We start from the raw sequence: 19,294 nt of genomic DNA, 5'->3' as shown, positions 1-19,294 counted from the left end.
TCTCATGCCTCATCTAAATTTCTGATGGCTCCTGGGCATCTAAACTGACATTTTCATGGACCCACCAGTCAGCACTCCAAATGTCACCCTCAAGCTGCACCCACAACTCAGAGCCCACACTGCAACTCGAGGGCTCCCACCTGAACACATTCACCTTTATCCACACTTGATCGACCTCCTTATGTGGAGGGGACCTTGCTCTTCTCCTCAACAGCCCAAAATATAGGAAAAGGAAAGAATAAACAGGACTTGTCTCTTCCTGCCGCCCATTACTCACCTTCCACCAGCTCCTGGGTGAACATGGGGCTGGCACCGAGCCATAGCTCTCACGTAAGTCACCTTGCACCTGAACAGGGAACTTGATCCTCGGGTTGCATCCCCTCTCCATGTCATTTCTGGCACACATGGAGCTCTGGGCAGGCACCTTTGGTCCAGGTCTGTGGATGGCTGAAGCCAAACATGTTCCTTGGACACCAGCTGAGAGTTTGGGAGCTGCTAGGTCACTGAACCAAGGAGCTGAGATAGCCAAAGCCCAGCAGAACTTCCAGCCCCCTCGGGTTGCTCTCACCAGGTCTGCCCTGTGTTACTGGCACTACCACAACTGCAGTGGCTGTGGCACAGCAATGCTGTGGGATGTTGTCACCCTCTGGTGACACAATGACACTTGCTTGGAAAAATAGCTGTATCCTTCACATTGTACTGTCCAGCTTCAGGGGCTGAGCAAGTGTTCCTCTGCTGAAATCCTGCTGATCTGATCACAAGCCATCCCAGGGGCTTTGCTCCCTTAGGATAACCTTTCCCACCAGCTACCCATGTCTAACTCCCTGCAGCTCTCCACCTTGGCTTTTCTGAAACCCAACCTGACCACTGGCATGGAAAATTTCAGCTTGGCTGCAATCAGCTGCCTAGCAGAGCCATCTGCAAACAGATGGCGGAAGCAGGAAGCCCAAGAGCCGCTGTTGTCATGGCAGTGCCAGAACAGCCCCTGGCACTGGCTCTCCTTGTAGAGACATCAGCAGTCCTGGGTCACGGGGGCTCTGGACCAAGGTGGACTCCATCCCTCACCTCAAAGGGCAGCGCAGTGGGGCTGAACACACGGGCAGTAAACTCGATCCCAGCTCCTCAGCCATTCCAGAGACCTTATGTAGAGGAAAGGGAAGTTTCTGGGAAGCAGTGTGGCCCCCCCCCCAGCACCTGGGCATCCTTTCCTGCCATAGAACCCACTGTTCACCCCTGCCTTCCCTATCCTCACCTCGGGAAGCAATTTCCTTGCCAATCGCTCTGGTCATAAACCTGACCACAGACACTGACTTCACCCGGTCTGCACCAGTGGTTACCCTATGTCCTCCCAGGAGGATGAAGGTGTCTCCAGAGGGGAATGTTGCCCACCTTGCCCCTCACCAGTGCTCAGCAGTGTAGCAGGTCCCATATCAGCCTGCTTTCCACATGAGGACTTTAATTCAGGAGGTGAAGACTCCACACAAGGAGTAGGTCTTGTCTCCAGCTGCCGAATCACAGCAGCATCATCCCCATGGGGAGGGAACACCCACACATGATGGAAATGGGAGGGGGCCTCAGCCCTGAATTTCCAAAAGCCTCCTTGGTCCTTGTAGCTCTGATCTTGTTTGTCTCCTCCAGCACCAGCTCTCCCCACCATAAGGCCACCCACAAGGTCTTCCAACACCCTGAAAGATCTCAGGAACACTCCAGGTTCCTCCCCAGCTTCCATCTAATGCACCACAAGCCCCACACTCATCAACTGAGGGCAGGACAAACACAACCACTGGCATTCAGAAAGCTGCAGCCCCAGAGGGAAAGTGTTTTATTTCTCTTAATTTGGAAACTGGTTTAAAAGAACAAAGGAAAAGCTCTGCTTTCCGAGCCAGTGGGAACACTGCAAACACCAGTCCAGTAACTCTGGGCTGAGGCCTGAAATCCTCCTTTAATACAGATACTGCTGGCCAGCATACAGATAAACTAATACAGATAATGCTGCTACCAGCCTGGAGGAGACTCTGGGAAAGGTCTGCCTGTCTAAGAGGTTGTTTCTGCTTTAACAACACACAGAAGCATCCTTGGAATTGTTTCCCACCACTTATATCATCTAAACACAGGGACTCTGTGTGCTCAGTCCAGCCTTGGCTCAGTGATGGCCTCAGCATCACTGCAGGACATTCCTGGCAGGTGACCATGCTCCATCAGCTCCCAGCTGAGCCAGATGCAGCTGACACTGCTCTAAGGATCCTGAGATCCTGGGGATCTGAGAGCCATCCCCAGGCTCCCAACCACCCGCTGCGCTGGGCTCTGCCTGCCCCAGCTCTAATTTAAGTGTCTCAGCAGTTTCTTCTACTCCTGTAGCCTCTTCCTGACACAATACAAAGCAAATGCATGGACAGCCTGTTGTTTAGAGGGAAATCAGAGGAAAAACTCAGATGTGAACAGCAGATTTGCTCTTTCAAGAAAAAGTCTTCTCAGCCTGAGCTTCCTTCTGCTGCAGCTTCCGAATCAGCTCCAGCAAATTCATCTGTAGAGTCAGCTCCTACAAAGAGAGAAAAATGTTTGTGCAAGTAGATGATCCCATTCCCTGCTGCAGGAAGCAGGAAGGACTGGCCTACTCAAGAGCTTCTTGTTCTTAGGGAATTACAAGAAAATCAACCAGGCAGCTAAAAACCAAATGCTTCACCTTGTTCAGGTGTTCTCTAAAACACGGAGCAGTGACATCTTACCAGACCTGCTACAAACTGTGTCTGTCTTAGGAATCCCAGCACTTGAGGATTCCTTAAGGATCCAGAGAGGCTCTTTCTTCTTGACCATGATATATGTGCTGGGGGCTATGAGGGCTGGCCAGTTCTGCAGGCTGAGGAGGGGCAGCAGCCCCAGAGAAAGTTCTCCAGGCCCCTCCCCACATCCCCCACAGCATCTCCAACTTCCTGACCCCTTCCCAGCATAGAAGGACAGGGAGAGGAAGGATCACTTTTGGAACCCTCTAAGTGGGATCCAAGGCAGGTGTAACACATGGCTGTGCTGGTGCATCAAATTCCCTGCAAGCATTGCATTCCCTATTTCTGGAAAACTCCCTTTTCCAGGACCACAATCTAGTGGAGACATCAACATCAGCTCACAGTTCCTTTGCCACCTGCTCGTTCTTTAGTTATGCCTAGCTCACAGACAACATGGTGGAGCCAAGAATTTGCAAGTGTAGGTCTGTGACTCAGCCCTGCAGACACAGAGCTATGGAAATAAAAATCTATTTGTGTAAAAATATATCCCCTGCACAAGGAAGCATTTCATACAGACTGGGGGGGAAACACATCAGCTGATGGGAACCGTGTGAACAGATTCCAGCAGGGATTTCTTAGTGGCACTCACAGGCACAAGCCAAGATCCGGGTTGGGCTTGGCACCTATCCTAACAAACATACACAAACCCAGCAAAGAGGAACCTTAATAAGGGTTATTACTTACAAAAACAACATGAAGGGAAGGGCAGGAGGGAAAGAACGAGCTGTCTGCATTATACAGCTGGGGAATAGCAACACTGAAAAAATGAAAGGCTTGTTCAAGGCTCCACAACTGGGAATCATGCAGGTGGGTGTTAGAAAATGCCTGTTTAGCTTCATTTAAGCCATCTTTTCTCAGCAGTAGGTTTTTACCAAAGTGACATTTAATCAGCTGAAAAAACAGAGTTAAGAACAGCCTGTCTCTGCATTCCCTGCAAACTTGTATGGCTTTACAACAAGACTTGGGAACTTTGAGTTTTTTCGTTCCTGCAGTGGCATAAGGACAATGCGGACAACCCCAGGTGACTCCTCAGACAGTTTGAGAGCAAATGCCCTGGGGAAACTGGGAACAATTCTTTAATCACAGCCTGAGATCATCAGCTCCAGTAAGTCACATGCAAGAACGAGCAAGGTGCCTAATGAACAGTCTTGAATTCGGTTTTCATAGCTAAGCTGAATATAAACACAGTAAATGAATTCTTTTAGCGCTTTTCAGACCCATTTGAGAGTCACAGGACTGCAGGCTGTTGGCACAGTGTTTTGTCCCTCCACAATGGAAAAAAATACTGCAGGAAGTTGGGAATGCTGCCAAACGGTACCTGCACTTCTGCTCTTTAGTTATGAACTGAGTACAAGTTCTGCCCAGTGCACACCACCCACCAGCAGGGAGGCAAAGGACGGATTGTTCTGCCTGACACACCCATCCCCAATTTATCTACAGTGAGATTAAAAAAAAAAAAGATACTAACCGAAGAGCACTGTCAAACAATCATGCAGTGGTTGGGGTTGGAAGGGATTTTTAAAGGTTATCCATTCCCACCCCTTACCATGGGCAGGGACACCTTCCACTCTCCCAGGTTGCTCCAAGCCCTGTCCAACCTGTCTTTGGACACCTCCAGGGATCCAGAGATAGCCACAGCTGCTCTCGGTAACCTGTGCTTTACCAGCCTTCCAGAGAATAATTTCTTCCCAATATCCCACCTAACCCTGCCCCCTGGCAATGGGAAGCCATTCCCCCGTGCAACTCCAGGCTCTTGTGGAAACACCTCGCCTGCCGTGCCCAAACACCAACCTGGGGGTTGGTGGTGATGTAGAAGCCAGACACCCCAGCCTTCTCCAGGGTGCTCTGCTGGTCGATTACTTTTTGGTCCAATTCCAAGACTATCTTCTCATCCATCATTCGCTGTTCCTCTCGGATCTGTTGCTCCATAGCCTGGAAAACATAGAAGTCAATGGGAAAGTGAACTATCTGCCTTCTTCCCAGCTTTATCTCATCTCTAAGATTTTTACTTGGAACCCAAGTGCAACTAGGCCCTGAATCTCTCCTGCTGAGTCCAAACATAGCAGTGGGTAACCAGCACAGGCCCAGGTCTTAACACCTCCACCTGCAAAGCTGCCACTCAAGAAAATGCAGGGAAGTCATGGGAACAGCCTGCTCTCTGAGTGTTTGGAGGCCAGGAAAGACCACGAGGAACTGATCAGTGTCTGAATCACTTTCTCTGATGAGTCACCACCTGAGCTATGGCTGAGCTCAGACTAAGAACTATGTGCCCTTCTCAGGTGAGGCTGAAGCAATCCTTGGAGGAATAACCTAGCCACTGAAGCTCATCAAGATGGCTCCCTGGACACTAATATGGAACTGGAGCTGTAAACCCCATACATATCCTATTTATTTGTGAAATAATCTGAATTCTGGACTCTATTTTTGACAGACTGAGAACATTATGAAAGAATAGCTTTGCCAGAATAGCTCCAACCAGGAGGTCATGGCCACTCCTGCCTCACCAACATCTGCCCAAACTTCAGCAGAGTTTCTGTGCTGCCTCCAGAAAAGAATGGAGCCCAGCAAACAAAGGCATGCTGGAAATCAGGAGTGGAAGCAGAGAGGAGGATTGCAGGGGACAAGCAGAGAACAGATCAAGTAAAGAGCCCCATGTGTACAGAGGTGATACAACCTCACCAGGCTGCACTGAACAGTAGACTTCCTTTGCAAGCCACAGGGAACACCAGGAACCATCAAACCCCATCCACAAAAAAACGACAGGCTCATTTTTGTAGGGTGGGCAGCAGAGTGAAGAGGCAGATTCTGCCCCTCTGCCCCCCTCAGGTGAGACCCCACCTGCAGAGCTGCCTCCAGCTCTGGGGGCTGAGCAGAGGAAGGACATGGAGCTGCTAGAGCAAGTCCAGAGGAGGGCAAGGAGATGCTCCAAGGACTGAAGCCTCTGTGTGACCTTAGAGCCCCTTCCAGTGCCTAAAGGGGCTCCAAGAGAGCTGGAGAAGGACTTGGGACAAGGAACAGAGTGACACAACAAGGGGGAATGGCTTCGAATGGTGAGGGCAGAATTAGATTAGATGTTAAGAGGGATTTCTTCCCTGTGAGGATGGTGACACACTGACAAAGGCTGCCCAGAGAAGCTGTGGCTACCCCATCCCTGGAAGTGTCCAAGGCCAGGTGGGAGGGGCTTGGAGCAACCTGGGATAGTGGCAGGTGTCCCCACCCATGGCAGGATGTGGGACTGGATGAACTGGAAGGTCCCTTCCAACCCAAACCATTCCATGATGCTGTGCTTCTCCTGCAAGAAGTAGGAAATAAATAAACCGTTAGAGAGCATCCAAAGGAAGGCAACAAACATGGTGAAGGGCTTTGAGGGGAAACCATATGAGGAACAGTTGGTCTGTTCAGGTGGAGAAGAGGAGACTGAGGGGAGACTCGCTGAAATTAAAACTTCCTTGAAAGGGGAAGAGGAGGGGCAGACATTGATCTGTTCTCTGTGGTGATTAGTGATAGGACCTGTGGGAATAACTTGAAGTTGTGTCAGGGAGGGTTAGGCTGGACATCAGAGAAAAGTTCTTCCCCCAGAGGTGCTGGGCACTGCTCAGGCTCCCCAGGGAATGGGCACAGCCCCGGAGGCTGACAGAGCTCCAGGAGGGTTTGGACAACATTCTCAGGGATGCCCAGGGTGGGGTTGTTGGGGGTGTCTGTGCAGGGACAGGAGCTGCACTGGATGGCCCTTGTAGGTTTCTTCTAATTCATTTTATCCTGTGACTCTGTGAAAAGCCACAAGTTTCAACATTTCATTCATATAATGCTGCCCCTTTGTAACAGAGATCACGGGCACATGTTCAGCTGGAAACATCCATGTGGTTAAACTATCCCCACTGCACAGAAAGGCAGAAGTCACAAATCCCAGTGGCTGGTGGTTAAAATGGCCTTGGATGGGAGCTGAATGCCCCCACCCTGCTACAATTCCTGGTGAAAATTCAGGATTTATGTGACAGAACTCTTGGCCATGAACAGTCTGGGGAAGGGCTGAGGTGTGTCTGCAGCAGGGGTATCCATGGGTCTCCGGAAAAGGTGTGACCTAACAAAGAGTTATCACTCACATGGGGCAGGAGCCACCTCTTGGAACCTCTCCTGGATGTAGACCCCACAATTAGCACATCACAGTGGGAAACCTTCACAGAACCACCTGCAATTAAGGAGGATGCAGAACTTGGATCCACTAGAAGGTGACCACACAAAATCTGCTCCAGAGAAAACATTCAGGGCAGGATCTCATGGCAATAAATGGGAAGAAACTCAAGACAACTCCAGCCCCAGCAGAAGGCAAGGCAGAGTGATGACTGCTCCTTCACCAAAGGATGCTGAGGAACAAACCTAAGCAAGCTCTGTCTTCACACTTTCTTCAGTCCAGGGGTTCACTCCCTTTGTGGGAGACACAACAGATTAAAATCCCTCATTCCCCAGATTTTCCTTCCTCCCACCCATCTCAGTGTGCTATTGCCTCCTTCACTTACTATGCTGGAGGACTGACTTTCTTTGGGCTTGAAAAAAACACCCAAATTTAAGTGCCTCACATTGCTTAGTACCGGCATCTAACTCTAGGTTAGAGAAAAGTGCCATATCTTGGACAAATATGAGACACACAAGTTTTACTTCAGCCCTGGTGGCCACGGACCCTGCATGATGGGCAAAGCTTTTCTAAATGCCATGGGTTCCACTGAGGAGCCAAATATCTAAAACATACACCTTGTATTACCTGTCCTGGGAGACCAATCCCAAGCTACCTCATGGGAGCTGGTCATGGAAACCTTTAACCACAGAGGGGACCTCCAATTATACACACATCAGATATAACAGAGATGATCAATCTATATACACACATCAGATATAACAGAGATGATCAATCTATACCCAAAATGCTCTACAGCAGAACTGTCAGAGGATAAAGACAGGAATGAGTGACTCTATTAACACTTGGGAGACAAAAACAGAAGAAAGGTAGAGGGCGGGTAGAAGGAAGTTGCAGAGCATGTAAGACAAGGAGAAGTGAGACATATTTGGGCAATTTAATGAAATACTGGAAGCATTTAAAACAGGCAGTAAAGATTACTGCTGCAAGTCTAAGTTACTCAGAGACAGAAGCAACAAGGACAGGTACCAGAGGTCCAGCCTGGCTTTAGTCACTTTGACAGGAAATGAGGAATGTGGAAACACCAAAGAATCCAACAACAGCAAGCAATGGCATGGTGCTTGCCATGGGCCAAGGCAGGAAACTGTTCTCATTCACCTAATGTGGACCAAAGTAGCTTACCCCTCTTACATTTCAATTCCACTGATTAACATAACCAGCTACTTGCCATTTTCTTACATTACAAAACTGCCTCTATCACCAAGAGATGACAGAAAAGTCCTCTGGGACTGAATCTTTTTGAAATGCCTTGGGATGCTCTCAGAAACTCTTACTATACTTATGAAACTCAAGGTGTTTCCTCCTTATCAGTGGTACTCCTATAGGATAGGTACACCTATCCTATACAGGCTTCAGCCCATCAAATAATGATGGATCATTAAAGTACTGTGGAGAGCATTGCCTTTGGAGCAGGTGCCTGAGCTTCCACAATTCTCAGATCACACCTGATCTGCGCCCCTACCTTGAGGGGACAAAGGGCAGAGCAAGAGGAAGACGCCTCTAGACTGGGGTGGGGAACCTAAGTCTGTGGTAGCAAGGCCAGCCAGGACAGCTGGTGTCTCCTGAAGCTGCAGGATAGAAATAGCCAGCCAAACCCTCTGGAGATGCTGCAGAGCTCCTGCTGCAACGGGGAGGGCTGAGAGAGCCCTGGGAAGGGGACACAGCTCTGCACCCCCCCACCCCCACCTCCATCTCCAGCCCAGCCCCTCTCACCTCCATCTCACGCTGCTGGGCTGCACGAAGCAGTGGCAAGTTGTGGGGCCTGCAGCACTGCTGGGCCTCCTTGTGCCGATGGAACAGCTCCTGCTTCAGCCCTGCCATAGGCACGAGGGACTCAGGAGGGCACACTGCTGGCAGGTGCCCCCAGTGCCATCCCACCCTCCCCCCAGCGCCCTCCCCACAACGTGCAATGTCGTTCCCTATATCTCCTTTATGCCCTCACAACCCACCCCCAGAGTGCCCCAAACCTGCCTTTCCAGTGCCACCCCCAAGCTCCCCCAACCTGTCCCTCTCAGCGTCATCCCCAGCCCCCAGTGTCCCCAACACAGTCCCCCAGTGCCCTCTAGTGTCACCCGCAGTGTCCTCCACTCTCACAATCTGCCTCCTCACTGTTACCCCCCACCCCCCCCAGTGCCATGCCCAAGCCCTCACTGCCCCCCCAACTGTCTCCCTGGTGTCCCCCCCACCGCCGCCACAACGTCCCACCCCCAGTACCCACCGAACCTCCTCCCCACCCCAGAGACGCCCCGGGCCCCTCTCCCCCGGCAGGGTCCCCATCACTTCCCTGGAGTGCTACCCCCATTTCTCCTGAGCTGTCCACCTCCTCTGTCCCCTCCAGTGCTCCAGGACGGCCGCTCTTGTGGCCCTCGCCCCAGCGCTCCCCTCTCCAGTCCCCCCAGTGGCCCGGGAGTACCCCCACGGTGGCTCTGGTACCGCGGTGCTCGCTGTGCAGCTGCCGCCGCTGGCTGTACAGGTTCTTCTCGGTGAGGTGCTGGATCTCCAGCAGCCCCTGCACGATCTCGAACACGGTCCCGTCCAGCAGCGCCAGCGCCAGCTCGGACAACGTCGTGTACGAGAGGCGCTGCTGGCAAGCACTGCGGGCATAAACCGGATCAGCGCCGGCACCGGCAGCGGCCCCTGGTCCCACTCGGGCTCCGCTCACCTGGGCAGCGCCTTGACAAGCGCCTGCAACTCGGCCAGCAGTCGGTAGTGCCGCTCCTGCTGCCGGGACAGGACCTGCTCCTGCTGCTGCTCCTCCTCCTCCAGCTGCTGCTGCTGCTCGGCCGCCTCGAACGCGCCGGGCCGCGCCATGGCCGCCTCACCCTCACCGCCCTCCTGCGATCTGCGCCTGCGCAGAGCCGCGCGACCTCGCCCTCCTGCCGCAATTTGCGCATGCGCGGGACCGCCACTCGGCCTGCGCGCCTCCATCGTCCCGTCCAGCCCCGCCCCCGAGTCACGCGCCCCTCCTGCCTGCACAAGCCCCGCCCCCAGAGACAGCCAATCCCGGCCCAGCCTCTCCCCATGACCACGCCCCCGCCCCGCCCCCCGCAGCCGGCCGCCATTGCCGCTCATCCCGGCCCATGGCGCTCCCGCAGCCCCGGCATGCCCCGGAGTTTCCAGGCGGTTCCACCCCGGCCCGTCCCATGGGATGCGCGGGGAGGAATCGCGGACTAGCCCCTTGCTCCAGCTTGGAAGCAGCTACAGATGTTTTAAATTACTTTATCAGGAGCGTTTCCGACGTAATTTGTCCGCTTTGGAGTGGATGAGTCAAAAGTGGGTGGCAGGGTGGCTTCGACCACGGCCAGAAATGTGGTGCATCACCAGCACTGGTGGGATTGCACTCTGTGAAGTAACTCCAGCCTGTGAAGTGGGGATCATCCCCTGTGGACACTGTGCCAGGGTCATGCTGGGCAATGTTTGTGGATGCCTTGGGAAGGACGGGGCCGCATGGCTGCCCAGATCCCTTCCAATCCCTAAAAACACACAGAGTGTTGCGTGCTGGGATGGTGATGGGTCCTTCCCATGCATGCTGCGGTGTGGGAGATGAGAAGTGAAGGATGAGCTGTGCATTCATGGCAGCAGAGCACAGGAAAAGGTTCCTATCTTGAATTAGTAAGATGGAAGATTCATTGAAATGGGTTAAAAATGCCTTAAAACTACTGGATTTAATAGGACTTCAAATCCTACAGAAGCTGCACTGCTGTTCAAGGGGACTGGAAATGGCAGAGAGAGCACAGAGCATCTCCAGCAAAGTGGAGTATCCTGAAAACATCCCTGAATGGAAATGACTTTTTTTCCCCACTGCAGTGCCTCAAATTTCTGTTCAAGGATCCCCAAATCCCAAGTGCTGGAGAGGCTTTGGGTGGGCTGACTGCAGATCTCTCTATGCTTGGGCTACTTAGACCTTATGGAGTTAACCCTGCTGTGTCCAGCTGTCCAGCTTGTCCCCTGCCCATCCTTCCCCCTGCCTGGTAGCAACACCTCCATGGAATGATTTCCTCAGGAGCCACCATGAGGTTTTGCTGTGCTGGCTCAGCCAGAGGCGGAGCTGCGGGGTAATGGGAAAAAAGGGTCCTTTAAAACAAGAGCTATGAGTTGTGCTGCCCAGCTTCGACTGGGGCAATAGCCTGGATCAGGATGAAAGCATGCCCAAGACTTTGCTGTACTCCTCCATGAAGATTTGATGGCAGCTTTTGCTAAATATTCCCTTCTATGTGTCACCTGCTGTCACAGGTTTTGCTGTCCCAGGGAATACCCCCAGCAGCACCACCCAAAATCCCATTGATAGCCAGTGATGCTCCGGTATGGTGACAAAGGCTTCACCTGAAACACGACCAGACCAGCTGCCTCCCCTGGCGCGGCTTCCTGCACTGGTGAGGATGTAAATGCCACCTGCCTTGTCCCCTTCAGCGTCACAGCCTCACCGGCATGGCACAGTAAAGGCAGCCTCTGCCTTTACTTTGCTGCTCTCATGACTTCACTGGGCTTCTGCTCCCTGCCCAAGGGTGTTTCGAGGGGCTTTCAAGCCTGGGGGTGCCTAGCTGTGGGGACCCTGAGCAGCAGCAGGCTGGAGGGAGGAGGCCATGCAGGAGGCTCTGGCAGTGCATGGCCATGGCTGTGGACAGCGGCTGTGGGTGCCTGTGCATCCTTGTGGTTGGAAAGGGGAGTGGCCGGGCAGCTGAGAGAGGCTCAGCCCAGGGAAGAGGAGGGCACATGCGCGGGGACACTCTCCAGCAGTGCCAGCAAGGAAGCCAGCACCATCTGGTGCCTGTGCACCCCTGTGAAGGTGGAGGGAGGGGCGGCCAGGGCCTCTGCTCTGCCGCGGACATTCCTCTCCTTTCCTTTGTGCCGCAGGAAATCTGCGCTTCCTCCCTTCCCAGCGCTGCTCCCGGCTCAATCGCTACCAGATGTGGGTCCCATGCATTTCTCATTAGCCCGGCAGCTCCGGGCGCTGCCTCGGCAGCCTGCAGGGCTGGCGACACAAACGCTGGGGTTCTGGGGCTCCCGCGGCAGGGAGCAGAGCTGGTGTGTGCTCCGTGAGGTACCTGGCCGGGCTTTGCACTTGGATCATTGCTGCGTCTGGATGCTGGTGGGGATGGAGCTGGGACAGGCTCCTCTGCCGGGACCTGCACAAGTGCCATGGGGGCAGAGGGACATGGGCTTTGGGTTGGAGGAAGGAGCTCAGTGAGCTGGACTGCAGTTGGGTCAGCCACTGGGGACAATCTGCAGCCCTTGGCTGGGTCTGGGAATGTAGACGAGGTGGGTGGCTGGCACACTTGGGGGCTGGGGCTGGAGAGCACAGTGACCTGGGGTGTCCCATGCTCTGTATGTCCAGGCAGGAAGTATATCAAGATATGTTGGGATGTGCAGGAGGCTCTTGGGGAGTGGGCTTGGGCTGAGGTGGGGTAGTCCCTGACCAGCTAACAGTGTTTGCAGTGGTGCCACAAGCAGTTCAGGTGACACAGCATGGGTGGAGGAAACCCAGGTCCTTCCTGAGCTCCCTAGAACATGCCAGCACCAAGGACGAAACTACTGCTTGCTGGACCCAGAGGCCTGAGAGAGAAACAACCCTGCAGTTGGGTTGTGATGCCCAGAGAGAGCCTTAACTAAGCCTGGATTGAACTATGAAGGGACAGACAGACCTGAGAAAGCTTCTCTGTCCTTCCTCACCCTGTCACCCCCACCATGGAGTGAAAGAGCGGCTGGGGAAGAGCCCAATGGGACTCTTTCTGGTGGGCAGAATGAGGCCATGTTTGGGTGCTCATGGCCATGGGACCTCTGCACTGGGAGAGTGAGATGTTCCTTGACTTGGCATAGAAGAATCTGTGGCTAATCTTGTCCTGCTGCTGCTTCTTGAGCCCCTAAACCAGCTGCAGGGCTTTTCTCATGCTGCTGGTGCAGAGGAGGCTGGATGGAAGCAGGAGGACAAGAAATACAAGAGGGAGTGGAGTGTCTGTGGAGCCTGGTGCATGGGGGTATATTGCCATGGGGAATAATCCCCAAGAACCCTGGGCACACACCTTCCTGCAGGAGATGTCTGTCCAAGCCTGGAGTCCCTGGGAGAGCTGCCACATCACCATGGCTCTGAGTCACCACTTCAGAGCCAGGAGTGGATCCCCCAGTCTTTGGTGAGTTTGGTGTCACTGGACAGCCAGCTGTCACTGAAAGAGGCCAATGCACTGCCAGTTCTGCACCAAACATAACTTTACTGCCTTTACTGTGGAGTCAGGGACAGGTCAGCATCATCTGGTCCTTGGGCTGAGAGCTGGCGAGCATCCTAGCAGCGGCTTTGCTGTCCATGGCATCAGTATGGACCGAGATGGCCAGGGCTGGTGACAGGACTGCAGCTTAGCCCAAGCCACGGTGCCTGCAGTTAGTCCCTGGCTGGTGCCTGAGCCAGGCCTGGAGCCAGGGTTTTCCTGAAGCAGCAACCCCCCTGCAGGGCCAGGTCTGGGGGGCTCCTCTCCTCAAGGCTGGATCTGTCTCTCCTCAGCCAGCTTGGCTTGGATGCTTTTCTCAAGTCTCCTCCAACTCCTCTTTGGACCCTCTAAGAGCTGCACCAGCCCACTGGGGTGGGGGCTACAGCAGCAGCCCTCTGACTCCACCCTGCACTGGCTGCGTGGTCACCCACCACACTGGCTTTGCCACCTGTCCCCAGCCTTGCCCCCTCCTTTTTCAGACCACTTTAACAATTTGTGGGCCCTCACCTCATCCCCCGGGCAAGGGGAGGGCATGGCTGGGACTGCCAGAGCCTCAGCCTCAGGCTCACCGGATTTCTTCCAATTTAAACACTGCAGAGTAAAAGTGTTTCCCCTGCTCTGGCCTCTGGAGCTGAATATCTGAACGGGAATTTCACCCCTGAGCTGCAGCTAAAATAAGACCTGGATTGAGGTAGTCACTGGCTCTCGGTGCTGCCCGGTGGAGCCTACACGCTCTCCTGCCGGCTGGCTGCTGGTGTAGCTAGGAGACCAAAGGCTGCTGGGCTGGAAGGGCAGCGTACATAATTGAAAACATGTTGGAAAACTTGTCCAGGCTTTGGTTGTCTGGGCCAAGCTCCATGGGGACTCAGAGGAGATGCCACAGCCATGTGTCCTGGGTGCATATCATTCCTGGGATGGGACATGGATGCTCAGCCAGGGCAAATTCATGTGGGTTGTGGCTCAGCAGCTCAGGAGCATCTCATGTCTTTGCCACTTGCAGAGAGAAGGGTGTCAGGCCTGTTTGAGGTGAGGTGACTGGTCTGTATCACCCCACGGACAACACCCTGCCTGGGGAGCTTGGGCAGGGGGCAGGACCTGCTTCCCCTGGACCAGCCGGAGAGGCTCCTGGCTGGCTGGTGCAGGTGCTCCCAGGTCACTGCACAGGGCTTCATAAGCAAGAATGACCTTGGATGAGACTGAAGTGTGTGGGCTTGGCTGGGAGTTGTGTGCAGGGGCCATGGGCTGCAAGGGGTGAGTGCAAAGCATGTACAGGATGCAATTGACACAGCAGGCTGCAGGGGACACAAAGGATGCAGTGGGACATAAGGAATTCCGTGAGCTGAGAAGGATGCAAAGAATGTAATGGATGTAAAAGATGCTTAAAGGGCTGCAGCAGGCTATTAATAATGCAAGGCATGCAAGGAAGCTGCAAGGGATTAAGAGAGTGCAATGGGATGTTAGAGTTGCAATGGGATGTAAAGGATCCAAGGGATGCAGGAGATATAAAGGATATGACTGTATGCAGGGGTTGCAGCAGCCTGGAGCCAAACCCTTCTATCCCTTGGCTGGGGCTGCCCAGTTGGCATCCGTGTCCCTCTGTTTCTGCAGCCTGACTTTGAGCAGGGGCAGGGACCCCAGCTCATGGGTCCTGAGGTCCCCCTTGCTGTGCCCCTACAGTCACCAACTGAGCAGGGGACAGCTGCAGGCTGCACCTCCCTTCCCCTCAGGATATTTTTGGGGTCTCCAAGACCCTCAGGGGGACAAAACACGCGTCCCAAGGAGGTGGCTGCGGCTTCTCTGCTGTAGACAAGGGGCCCATTCAGCCCCACGCCCCGACCCTTGCCCCGCATCCTGTGCAGCTCCTCGGGGAGAGCACAGCCAGCCCCCGGCGGCAGCCAGGGCCGATCATGTGGCTCCTAATGAAATCCAGATCCGGTCAGAGCGATGACATTGAGCAGTGATTTGTGCTCCCACACAGACTAAACATGGGCAGGCGCGATGCGGCTGGGAGCACAGGCTGGGGATGAATCAGGTACCCGGAGCCTCTGCCTGACTTCCACCTGATTATTCCTCCTCTCCTGCTCAAAACCCTTGGACAGAGTGCCCTCGTGTTTTCCCTGCAAAAATATGTTTTTTTCCCAATGATGCTTGCAGAGGCTGAAATAAAGGCTCAGGCTCTTGGATTTGCCCAGCGATGGCTCTGTGTGTTAGAAGCGCTTTGCTCTGTGCAGCTCATTGCGGCTGGGGATTAACTGGGGTCCTGGATCACGTGGAAACACTTCCACTACTCCATGGGTGAGGGAGAGTCTAAAATGGAGCCAAGGTGGCTTTGCAGGGTGTGCGGCTGGGGAGGTGGGCATGCCCGCCTGATGCCTGCGAGCAGGGGTCCGGCTGCAGCCCCTCCCCTGTGCAGTCCTCAGGGCGCTGCCCTGTGCCTCGCCAAACGCACACTGATGGGAACCCCAGCCTTCAGCACGCACGGCTGGGGCTGCAGAGGCACCGCTGGAGGTCTCGATGAGTTGAAGGTGCATCCCCACTTTGAAGCCCACGCAATGCAATGCAGTGCAGGACAGGGCAGAGGAGGTGACCATGGCTTTGCCCAGCCCTGAGTGCCCATCGGTGGGGACAAAATGGCTTTAGAGCAATCCTGTTTGAAGAGCCTGGAGCTGCTGCTGGGTTGGTGCTGGGAGGTGAAGTATCCTGCTGCCCTGCTTCCCTGCAAGTCCGTGCTGGAGCTCCCTGAAGCCCAGATCCTCAGGGAAGTACCCAGAACAGCACTTGTTGGATTCAGCATCACAAAACCTGCTCTGTGGGCATGGTGTTGAGAGGTGCCTGGGTGGCACTGCCATTATGCCATCAGGGACAGGGCTGGCACCTGGATGCTGTGGGCAGGCTCAGCCTCACCTCCACGTCCTCACCTTCAGCTCCTGACTTAGAAAAACAGGTAAGTACATAAGTGTGTATATATACATTACTGTATACATAAAATGTCAGAAGTGTAGAAATCTATGTTATAGATTTGGAAGTATATGTACCATGTACTGTGGGAGTATATAGGAGAGTGTAGGTGTCTATATATGAAAATAAATATAGAAATAGAAAAACATTTACTCCTGGAGTGTATAGTAATGCATACAAAGACATTTTTATATTATGTTATATTTATATATAAATTATATATAATATACACTATACACTCCTATACATTCCAGGAATATTTTATATATATATATATATAAAATGTATATTGACTGATAAAATTATGTATATCATGTATACACATATTTTTGTGTGCATGCATATACTCCTGGAGTATGTATTTTTATCAATGTCCTGTGTTTTGTGGCATCTCGGGCACAGGGTGCAGAGACAAACCACTCCCCACCCCCTGCCTCATTTTTTCATGAGGGAAAAGGCTACAAATACCCACCCAGAGGCTCCACCATCCCAAGACAAAGCTGCAGGAGCTGGATCAAGGTGTCCGTGCCATGCCAGGGCTGGTGGTGCAGGGTCCCAGAGCCACCACCCATGCTCACAGGGAGCCCTGGGGCACAGCTTTCTCCTTCCTGCTGGATGCTGATGCTGGAGCTGCCATCTCGCAGGAGCACAGTGCCCATCCTTGGCTCTGCACGTTCGTGCTACCTGCATCAGGTGCTGGTGGGCACCGGGAGAGCACATCAGCAGCAGCTGATGGCCTGCAAAAGGCTTCTATTTCTTGCCACTGAAACACCACCAGAGCCCTCCTCAAGCACCAGCTGGACCCAGGAGATGTTGATGAGGTTGCCAATGGCTGTGGTGAGGAATGGGAAATGATTGTGGTAGTGTTGCAGCGACTGCAGCTCTTTGGGGTCTCAGCCACACAGCCTGGCAGCGGAGAGCCCAGTGCCAGCTGGATGGTGGCTGCATGAGGACATCATCCCTGAGGCCTGGGGACATCTCAGTGTCCCCAGCGTGGCCATCCCTGGAGCCAAGTATCCTGGGGGAGGCAGTCAGGACCCTACATCCACTCTGTGAGGCAAAGAAGGAAATGGCCATTTCCCCATGTATAATGTAGCCACAGGAAGTGTCAGCTGCATATATATTTATATTCCTATTATCCTGATGGAGCTGCCCAAACCCCTTCACAATCCCCTCATCCAGCATGAAATTCCCTCTGACACCACTGTCCCCCTTCCTAGTGAACAGTGAGAGAGAATTTTCCTATATAGTTTTGAGAGCTCTGGGTTGTCTCCTGTCTGTTTTGTTCTCATTAGAGTTTCCCTTCCGAGTTTATTTTTGGTAGGGCCTGAAACAGGAAATGAATTGTTGGCAGCAGGCTGGCTTTTACTGCTGCTTGCTGGCCAAGCCAAAAACATGTGCTGTTGTCCAACCCAACAGCTCCTTCTCTGCTTTGGGAAATCAGGAGGAAATGGGAGGAAGATCAGTGTCGCAGTGTTCGTGGAGGAGAGGATAAGCCAAAAGTGTCACTGCTCCTCTGATCCCACGGATGATATGCTGGTGGAACGGAGGCTGCTGGCTCCATCACAGCCACTCGCACAACTTCTCCTCAACCATAAGCCACCACGTTGTCACCAAAAGCCGTACCTATCAGGGAAGGTGGATCCTGCTCTGTCTCCGGGGAAGCAGAACACCTGATTTCTCGACATTATGACTGGGTTCAGCTGGTTTTTCCTGGAGGTCAAAGTTTTCTGCCTGCCCAAAACAGCCCTGAAAAGCGGCTCAGAACAGCAAGTATGTATCATTTCCTGGTGGAACTCACAGCTGCAGGAAAATTATTTGATGGTTTTCAGCCTCTGCTGATTTGTGAACCCCTGAACAAAACCTCCTCACTGGTGTCTATCATGGGGAGCTGTCAGTCAGGGATATCCAACATGCAGTGGTGGGAAGAAAGCCTGCAGGATGCCTGGAAAAGAGATTCATTAGCCCTTCCTGATACTGAGGTGTGGCAATGCCTCATCCATGTCCTTCACATGGATGGCACCATAGGACATTACAGGAAGAGTCTGAGCTGGAAGGACACTGTTGAAAAGACCCTGGAAGCAGCAGAGAACCTCAGGGTGGACATCAGCTTGTTGTTTTTCCTCAGAGTAAGGCAAAGCCCATAGTGGGAGCTGCTGGGAAGGGCACAGGCAGACGTCTGAAGGAAGTGTCCACATGTGGTCTCCTAGTTCAAGAGGGATGTGAAGAAACTGGAGGCCTGGACAAGGGATATCAACACGCTCATGGAGCTGGCACACATTGCACCAGGAGGAAGGGGCAGGGCTGGGCTGGGGGTAGGATTCTGAGAACAGTCAGTGACTAAGGTCACAGAATCACAGAATATCCTGAGCTGACGGGACCCACAAGGACCATCCAGCCCAGCTCCTGGCCCTGCACAGACACCCCAACAACCCCACCCTGTGCATTCCTGGCAGCACTGTCCAAATACTCCTGTGCCTTTGGCAGCCTTGGGGCCAGGACCATTCCATGGGGAGCTTGGGCAGTGCCCAGCACCCTCTTGGAGTGTTAATCCCTGTTAATCAGCTTAAATTTCCCCTAACATAGCTTCATGAGGAAGTTGAACCCTTCTTGGTGGTGCTGAATGATGCAATGGGATAAACAGTCACCAACTGAAGCTTGGAAGATTCAGGTTCAATCTTGGAATAAAATTCCTTCTCAGGAGAGTGATCCTGGAACAGTCAAAGAGAGCTGGGGCATCTCCACCCTTGGAGAATCCCAAGACTTCGCCTGATATTGCCACAGCCACCCTGATGTGACAGTTGGCCTGGAGCCTCTGGTGACCTGCCTGCCTGTCTGTGACATGGGGTTTTTGCATTTATCCATAGGTTGCTCCCTTGCAGGCCCTCCTCTGGCTGGCTCGGACTGTGATTGGAGCCCATGGATGGGCTTATGCCTGGGTGGTCCTCGGCTGTGCCAGGATAGCCTGAGGACCAGGGAGAGCTTACAGTGCCCAGATTTGCTGAGGCACCAGCCCCAGCTTTGCTGCCTGCATGAGCAAGAAAGTGACCCAAGAGGAGGCTGAGGCAATTCCCAAATTCACCTTCCTGGGCCTCCATCATGATCATCACGAGTGGCTCTGCTGAGTGCTCTTTACACTGACATGAAGAGATGGGTATAAGGAC

General features: G+C 53.4%; 1 protein-coding gene and 2 long non-coding RNA genes across 3 annotated transcripts in view; all 3 read right to left on the bottom strand.

Annotated features, from left to right (window-relative positions):
- Window positions 1-1,789: 1,789 nt before the first annotated feature.
- On the bottom strand, window positions 1,790-9,840 carry LOC137484976 (protein DGCR6). Its single transcript, XM_068209227.1, has 5 exons — window positions 9,635-9,840; window positions 9,406-9,566; window positions 8,686-8,786; window positions 4,572-4,712; window positions 1,790-2,539 (listed from the first exon to the last, which is right to left on the bottom strand). The coding sequence occupies exons 1-5, from the start codon at window positions 9,781-9,783 to the stop codon at window positions 2,456-2,458; spliced, it is 636 nt and encodes a 211-aa protein (XP_068065328.1). The 5' UTR covers window positions 9,784-9,840; the 3' UTR covers window positions 1,790-2,455.
- LOC137484979 (uncharacterized) lies at window positions 5,217-7,530 on the bottom strand. Its single transcript, XR_011005126.1, has 2 exons — window positions 6,884-7,530; window positions 5,217-6,072 (listed from the first exon to the last, which is right to left on the bottom strand). It is a non-coding gene; the product is annotated as an uncharacterized lncRNA (long non-coding RNA).
- Window positions 9,841-17,236: 7,396 nt separating the features above from the next.
- LOC137484980 (uncharacterized) overlaps window positions 17,237-19,294 on the bottom strand; it is a 344,848-nt gene continuing 342,790 nt past the window's right edge. The window contains exon 2 of the long non-coding RNA XR_011005127.1: window positions 17,237-18,536. This is a non-coding gene — a long non-coding RNA (uncharacterized lncRNA). The remainder of the gene's footprint in view (window positions 18,537-19,294) is intronic.

Source organism: Anomalospiza imberbis, chromosome 18, assembly GCF_031753505.1.
Source record: "Anomalospiza imberbis isolate Cuckoo-Finch-1a 21T00152 chromosome 18, ASM3175350v1, whole genome shotgun sequence".
Taxonomy (NCBI): Eukaryota; Metazoa; Chordata; class Aves; order Passeriformes; family Viduidae; genus Anomalospiza; species Anomalospiza imberbis.
The sequence above is the reverse complement of the archived record's forward strand: the minus strand, read 5'-3'. Positions and strand labels throughout refer to the sequence as shown.

Excerpts from the sequence above, each read along its gene's own strand:
- LOC137484976 (XM_068209227.1), bottom strand. The coding sequence starts at position 9,783 with ATGGCGCGGCCCGGCGCGTTCGAGGCGGCCGAGCAGCAGCAGCAGCTG. Across the intron at positions 9,567-9,634 it reads CTTGTCAAGGCGCTGCCCAG|TGCTTGCCAGCAGCGCCTCT; the intron begins GTGAGCGGAGCC and ends TTATGCCCGCAG. Across the intron at positions 2,540-4,571 it reads ACATCACCACCAACCCCCAG|GAGCTGACTCTACAGATGAA; the intron begins GTTGGTGTTTGG and ends CTCTCTTTGTAG.